General features: G+C 42.3%; 1 protein-coding gene across 1 annotated transcript in view; it reads left to right on the top strand.

The window, feature by feature from the left end:
* Nucleotides 1-7,862, top strand: part of LOC101359790 (E3 ubiquitin-protein ligase RNF213-like) — a 63,693-nt gene extending 55,831 nt beyond the window's left edge. The window contains exons 21-25 of the mRNA XM_023725863.1: nt 1,772-1,945; nt 2,344-2,493; nt 4,411-4,997; nt 6,243-6,408; nt 7,397-7,862. Of these exons, the coding sequence (XP_023581631.1) occupies nt 1,772-1,945; nt 2,344-2,493; nt 4,411-4,997; nt 6,243-6,408; nt 7,397-7,641 (1,322 nt within the window). The 3' untranslated portion in view covers nt 7,642-7,862. The remainder of the gene's footprint in view (nt 1-1,771; nt 1,946-2,343; nt 2,494-4,410; nt 4,998-6,242; nt 6,409-7,396) is intronic.
* The last annotated feature ends 92 nt before the right edge of the window (nt 7,863-7,954 follow it).

Below are 7,954 nucleotides of genomic sequence, written 5' to 3'. Positions count from 1 at the left end.
AGAATGTAGAACATTGTCTTTATAAACTGTGTTATGCCAATTGAGCTAGATGTTCCCCAAGAGTATGTTGTTTTTTGAGACTGGTTTTTGTTTCTTAGCACTATGCTTTTAAGGTTCCTCCATGTCTTTTTGTGACTTTATAGCTCATTTTTATTGCTGAATAATACTGCAATGTATTGATGTTTCACAATTTGTTTATTCACTAACAAGTTGAAGGATATCTTGGTTGCTTTCAAGTTTTGACAGTTATGAATAAAGCTGTGTATGTATTTTTATATGCAAGATGCTATACGGGCAGTCCTCGGGTTATGAATGAGACCAGTTCCTGAGTATGTTTTTAAGACGAATTTGTAGGTAGGTCAGAACAGGTACATGTATTTTTAATAGCACAAATAAACTTCTTGTTGTTAAATGTTGTTAAAAAATATGTGACATACAAAGGATGTGACATACAGAGTTCTGACTTATAGCGACCCTATGTACAGCAGAACGGAAAACTGCCCAGTCCTGCACCATCCTCACAATCGTTATGCTTGAGCCCATTGTTGCAGCCACTGTGTCAAGCTATCTCACTGAGGGTTTTTCGCTGACCCTCTACCAAGCATGATGTCCTTCTCCAGGGACTGATCCCTCCTGATAACACGTCCAAAGTATGTGAGATGAAGTCTTGCCATCCTTGTTTCTAATGAGCATTCTGGCTGTACACTACGTCTGTCAGTTTGTCGTAGTGTGGTGGCTTGTGTGTTGGTGTGATACTGGAAGCTTTGCTACCAGTATTTCAAATAATAGCACGGTCACCCTTGGTGGACAGGTTTCAGCTGCGCTTCCAGACTAAGACAGAGTAGTAAGAAAGACCTGGCAGTCTACTTACGAAGAAATTGACCAGTGAAAACTTTATGAATAGCAGTGGAACAAATAAACTTGATTTTCTCATAATACTATACCTGTCACGGTCGAGTCAATTCTGATTCCTAGTGACCCTATAGGACAGAGTAGAACTGCCCCAAGGAGTTTTGAAGGCTGTAATCTTTATGAAAGTAGACTGCCACATCTTTCTCCCATGGAGCAGCTAGTGGTTGGAACCGCCAACCTTTTGGTTAGCAGCCAAGCGCTTAACCACTCTGCCACCAGGGTTCCTTCTTAATACTATACAACCTAGCATCACCGGGAAAGAAATCTTTCAGTGGTTTATCTATATATACTTTTAAAGTTTTGTCCTCTAAGTTGATCCCAAATTCATATTCCAAGCTTTGCAAGATAGCCAAGATCTACAGAATGTAAAGTCACCTTCATCGCTCAGTTTGGCAGCTTCACATCCATGTTTGTTTCCATCTGCTGTGAAAAGGCTTCCTTAGACCATCCCAGTAGCACGTGCTGGGTGCCAACCCATCCCTGGGCAGTTTATTCTTCTGCTGCAGAGATTCTCAACATGGGAGGATGTTAAAGGAGATCATGTGTAGTTTAAGAAAAGATATCCAGTATAGCAACGAGAGGTGGTGCAGGTTTAAAAAACCTGAGAAATGTGGTTCTTCTGGCTGTTTGGGGAATCATCTTCATGAATGAGGAAGTTGTTTGGGAGATGAGTTTGGATAAGACCTGAACCTTGAGGTTCAGAAGTGCTTAGGACATCTAGAAATATAAATGACTTCTGCTTGCATTGTAGGGAATTTGGGGCAGAACAAAGGGAAAGTTTCTGGGAATTCACAGGCTTCAAACAAATGAGGAAGGAAGTGGGAGGCCACAGTTTTAACAGTGTTCTTACCCTGATCAGGAACCGATGAGAAAATGTTAGCAAATATTACAGAGGATGGCAAGAAGTTGATGGCCACTGCTGACTCTGTGTTCACCAAAGTTGTTGGTGACCTCCTAAATGGAACAGTCTTAGTTCGACAACTGGAGCTGATTGTGAAGCACAAGACTCAGTTTCTCGACATCTGGCAAATAAGTAAGTGTCATGTAGACGTAGGGACTTCAGGCTCCTAAGGAGTTACAAGGATAAGGAATGTCTGTGTTTACATGTGCATTTTAGTAATGGGGTGATCTTTAGAATGAGTAGCTCTGCTTGCCAGTACCCTGACAGTGGTTTCTAATTCTCAGAAACATGACAGCGAAGTAATAAAAGATTAGCAAAATCAGAGTATGTAGTTGTTTTTATTCCGAGGGGCTGGCACGCGGCAGGGCCTTGTTGGCAGAGTGGCTGTGCAGGTTGCCCAACCTCATCACTCTCCCTCGCAGCAGCGAAGATAAGAGCATGGGCGAGGCAGATGGATGAAACAGGTGGCCAGGGAAAAGGATGTGTTTGCCTGATCTGTGGGGTTACCTCTTCGTTTCTTGTCTTTCCAGAGAGTAAAACCCTTTCATCCCAGGAGAAAGAACATGATGTGAAGGCTGTGCTGGACTGGAGAATGAATGAACTACTATTTCTGAAGAAACAGAAAACATATATTGATAATCTCTTAAAATTGTGTGAGAAAGTGAAACACCTGGTAAAAGGTAATATTCTTAAGAACTGAAATAAACAAAATTGAGGGGTCTCAAGCGGAGAAGCGTTAGAGCAGAATGTGATAAAAATTGATGGCAATAGCAGTGCTTTATTTTGGAGGGGAGGCTTTTTTTTTTTAAGGCTGAATATATCTACTTTCAAACTAGGTTGATAGTTTGGCTAGGTATAGAATTATACCTATAAAATTACAGATTAGAAATAATTTTCCTTCAGAATTTTGTATGTGTTGCTCCATTACCTCTACAGAGTTGCTCTTAAGAAGCCAGAAGCAATTCTAATTACTGATCCTTTGTATGTCACATATTTTTTCTCTCTGGAAGCTCGTAAAGTCTTTTTTATCCCAGTACTGTGAAATTTCATAATGATGTGCCATGGAATGGATCTATTTTCCATCCATTTTGCTGGCATTAGATGGGTCTTTCCAGTCTAGAAATCCAAATCCTTAAGTTCTGGGAAGTTTTCTTGAATTATCTCACTGATCATTTTCTCCCGTCCTTTTTTTTTTTTTCTGGCTGTATTATTAATTGGGTATTGGGCTTCCTGGAATGATCATCTAATTAATTTTCATAAATTTTCTCTCTTATTTTCCATCTATTTGTTTTTTGCTCCACTTTCTGAGGGATTTCCTAAACTTGATCAGCCAATCTCTCTATTGAATTTGTCATTCTGAATTCTCATACATATTTAATTTATAGGAGCTCATTATTTTCCGAATGATACTTTTGTATGCTATCCTGTTCTTGTTCATGGCAGTAGTATCTTTCTGAGATTATTAATGATATTTTTAGTTTAGAGGCTTTCTTCTCTTGAATGATTTCCTGTTTCCTCCAAGTTGTTTTTATCTGTTTGTTCTGATACCTCGTTTTCATGTTAAAGGCTTTCTTCATCTGTCTGGAAATTCTTGTTTGTTTATATAAAGAGAGGGGCCTAAAAAACTGCCTGAAAACTGAGTGTGGGGGTTGGGCTTTTCAAAGGTGTGCTACCCTATAGGGTAACGTGGCCGGGCTTTTAATTGTTCTGTATCTTTAGGTCTTTCCTCTTGGGCTGGTCAGATTCCCCAGAAAATACTTCCAATCTCTTGCCTGGAAGGTATAGGCCTGGCTGCCAGGTTTCTGGGAGCCACCAGGGAGAAGAGGGCTGGAGGGTTCTCAGCATCCAATATGAAGGAACTTATTTAGCCTTCCCCTCCCCCCATTTTTAGTGCTCCTTCTCTCCTGTTTCTTATATCTTAAGTCTTCCTCGTTTTTACTCCTTAAGTTTAATAGTATATTCTCTATTGGCTTCCTGAGAAAAGGTATATGTCTGAATATGCCTTTAGCCATATATCTGTGTATCTGTGACCTCCAATCCAGAGAATGCTCTGTTTTACCATCTAGAAAATAAACTATATTTTTATCAGGGTAGAGGAGAGGAATTAACATGCTATGAAGAATGAGAGTAGCAGTGAAATTTAGTATATTAAACCACTCCTTATACAGATTTTCAATTCAGTCCTACTTATGTTATTACCACTTTCCAGTTTTCTAGTTACTGGTACAACCAATTTCTTTGCTTTTAGGGAATTCAGTGATATAAGTCTGGTTGGTTCTGTCCTCCCATCCTTGTGGGCTTCTGTTAACAAATGTTCTATCTGCAGTGGGATTTGAAGAGGGAATGAGAGCAGATGCCTGTTTTCAAATTGTCCTCTTTCCCCAGAATTTATAAAGCTTTCTTTATCATAACACTTGATAAACAAGTCCAAGGGGCAAGGGAAAGATGCATGAATTTCTACCGTGAACAAAAAGGCTAGCAATTTTATTCACGTCAGTTTTCTTAGAGAAATGAGGAGAGTAAATACTGGGAAAGAAAAATAATATAATATGGTGATTAGAAGTTTGACTTCTGGTATTTTCTTATGGTTTTACAAGTGGATTTTGGAGAGACTGAAAACAAACACTGGGAAGACCTCGGCAGTAAGAGATTAAATGAAGCTGTGACGGTGAGACTGCCCATCTGCTCAGAAGTGGAGCTGATAACACACTACAACCTGAGCCCCCACGTCCAGGAGATGGCGGAAATGGTAGACTTGCTAAAGGACAGCCACGTCTTCCAGATGTTCTGGGAAGAAGCCGCAGAGTCGCTGAAGGAGCCTGAAGAGGAATCAGAGGAGCAAATATTCCACCTTGAAGATGCATATGATTATTTGTATGATCCTTGTTACAAACGGTTCACCAGACTGTATAAGGATCTGAAGTCAGGAGAGGTCACCTTTGCAGAAGTCGATGCAGCCTTCAAAGCCTTTGTCAATAGATACAGCGACCTGACTTTAGAACTCCAGGTCATGTGCACTGTGCATGGAAGGAACCGAAATCACTGGATCCGGGAGCGTGTTGACCAGATCAAGGAATATCATCACCTGCACCAGGCTGCTCACTCAGCCACAGTCATCTTAAAGATCAAAGAGAATTTGGGCCTGACTGGTGACTTCAGTGTTCTTCACACTTTATTAAGCTTTGTAAGTTTTTTGTAGTGACTCCTGGGGGCAGTGAGGACCTACCTCAGAGTCTTGGACCCATGGGCTTTCTGGATTTTAAAAGGTAGACAGGATGAGTTGGCAGCTTCCTTAAATGACTCTTGTTTGGATTGCTCTTTGTAGCTTGGTTCGGTATGAGGATCAAGAATTTAGGAAGGGGGTGAAGACCCTCTTTTGGTAGTCAGATATTTTTAAAGAGTAATCAGTTTCTTGAGGTTATATAAGAAAAAAGAGAATTTATTTTGTTGGCAATCCAACCACATCTCCTAGTTCTAGCCAGGAGCAGCAAAATGATTTTTTCTGTTAGAACTAAGCAGCAAGTCTTGTTTCCTGCTTTTTATGGTGAGCACTGATAAGCTATACTGTAACCTATATTATGGCACATGAAGTCCTGGTGGCAGAATGGTTATACGCTCGACTGCTGAACAAAACGTCAGTGGTTCAAACCAGCTGCTTCACGGGAGAAAAGACCTGACGATTTGCTTCTGTAAAGATTTCAGCCTAAGAAACCTCATGGGGCAGTTCTGCTCTGTCTTATAGGGTTGCTACAAGTTGGAATCAACTTGACGGCACACAACAACAACATAGTCTACCATAGACAGGTATGATAATGATCCAAAGTACAAAATTTGGAATCATACACAAGTAAGCGTGAGCAAATCACAGCTCTGAGCCTTAGTGTCTTTATCTACAAACAGGAAAAATAACAATGCATACTGGCAGGGTTACTGTGAGGATTAGATTTTTTAAAATCTATGCAAAATGCTAAGCAGAGTGTCAGGTACAGAGGAAGAGGAATCATTGGTCGGGGGTAGGGGGAAATGAAGGTTATGTTTTAGAAGTCCTATCCCTTGTCCAGACTCCCTGGGTGATACAATCGATTAACGCACTTGGCTGCTAACTAAAAGATTAGAGGTTCAAGTCCATCCAGAGGTGCCTTGGAGGAAAGACCTGGTGATCTACTCCTGAAAAAGCAGCCATCGTACACCCTGTGGAGTACAGTTCGACTCTGACACACATGGGGTTGACTCAACGGCAACTGGGTTTTTTAATCCTTGTCCAGTTCAAGGATAAGAACATCTTCCGTCTGTTTGCCTATTGCTGCAGCAGCTGCACATTCAGGAGGTTCACAGGGGGAGGTAGCCTTATAGGCGGCCGTGTTGCTTCTCTCAGATCTGGGGATCCCAGGTAACCTTTGCAGGTCCACAGCAAAGCCTTGCCTTGCAGACTGAGGACTTTGACCACTTTCGCCATGAAAAGCTGACCTGCATCAGCCAGCGGCTTATCCGTGCCAAGAAGCTGCTCCAGGACATCAGTGACACGCGGTGCCGGTGTCTGGAGGAGCTGTCCCTGAGGAAGGAGTTCATTAGCTGGGTCCGGGAGACCCTTAGAGGTAAAAAAAAATGTCAAGAGGTGGCCAGGAGTCTGGGGAGAGCTCCAGATGGTTCACTGGGTGGTTTTCTGAGACCTGCAGGAAACACCTCCCCTTGATGACACTGAGTCAAGGGCAAAGCCTGTCATCTACATTCTCCAGGCACAAGTGCAGTGTGTAGTTCATTGCTTGGTGGTGGAATTTCCATCACAATAATAGTTCTCATGTCTGGCGCAGAAATGATTTCTTTTGCCACTTTTTCCCCCACTCTGTGGATGCTTGCTGTGAACAGCTGGGAACGATTCCTTAAAAATCCTGCCTCCTTTAGCTTTTCCTCCAGTTGATGTTTCACTAGAGGACAGGCAAGCTCTTGTCCACTGAGAGATTTTATGATAGCATCTTTGGTGATACTGTGCATGTCTTTTCCAGCCAAGGGCTTGGCAGCCTTTGCACCTCTGTGGCTTAGGTGCCTTTGACAGAATTTACTCCTAGAGGGGAGGAGGACAGTAAGGGAGAGGGGCAGGCCGCACTGGTGCGCAGGGAGAGGTCAGGAGTGCTACCCCTGAGGGTGCAGAGGCCAGCAGGCTCCATCTCCCACTGGGAGCCTCTGTTTTCTACCATGGACTCTGTCCACTTTGATTCGCATCCTTTCATTAGCAATTAGCCCAAAGAGAATGTACCTCATTCTTTTATAGATAACCGTCAGCATACTATTTACTCTCTAAGCCTCAGTTTCTTTTTGTATTAAATGGGGATGTTGTGTGGATCAAATGGAATAGGGTATGCGGAAGCCTAGTACAGTGCCTGGGACCTTGTTTTTGTTCAGTAAAGGTTAGCTGCTGGTTCGTGGTATTAGCGAATACTGCAAAAGAAAAGGGGCCCCAGGCTCTTATTGAAAGCAGACAGTGGATACACCCTAGTATCCATTCAATGTCCATTTAAAACTTCTGTAAGGATGTTGTCAAAGGTGGAGTCTCAAAGTGCTGACCTCGTCTCTTCTCTTCCCAAGACATCAACGAGCTGAAGGTGTTTGTGGACCTGGCCTCCATCTCGGCCGGCGAGAACGACATAGACGTGGACCGCGCGGCCTGCTTCCATGATGCTGTGCAGGGCTACGCTTCTCTGTTGTACAAGCTCGGCACAACGGCAGGCTTTGATGAGTTCATGGACCACCTGACAGAACTGTGGAAGGCTCTGGAAAATGACCCGCATCTGCCCAAGAAACTGGTAAGCCTTGTTTCTGGCACCGAGTAGCGTAAGTGTAATAAAGCATGGCTTACAACACCAGGGGAAGATGGTGCAAATTATACAAAACGTGTGTGGTAGGTCTTCATGCAGCTGTTTACAAGGATGTTCAAAAGCAGCTATTTATCAATGTAGGTGCCTTCTCTCTCTTATGTTAAAAAGCAAGATTCCAAATTGCATGTAAACAACAGTAATCACTACTATACAAAACGTACGGGAAGACTGAAGGGAGGTATGCTAAAATTCTCTATACTTTCTGGTATTTTCCATACCTTGTATAATTAGTACATTAATTTTTTATTAGAAAAAAATTTATATTTAA

Source organism: Trichechus manatus, unplaced genomic scaffold, assembly GCF_000243295.1.
Source record: "Trichechus manatus latirostris isolate Lorelei unplaced genomic scaffold, TriManLat1.0 scaffold00514, whole genome shotgun sequence".
NCBI classification, from domain to species: domain Eukaryota; kingdom Metazoa; phylum Chordata; class Mammalia; order Sirenia; family Trichechidae; genus Trichechus; species Trichechus manatus.
This window is presented reverse-complemented; position numbering and strand designations above follow the sequence as displayed.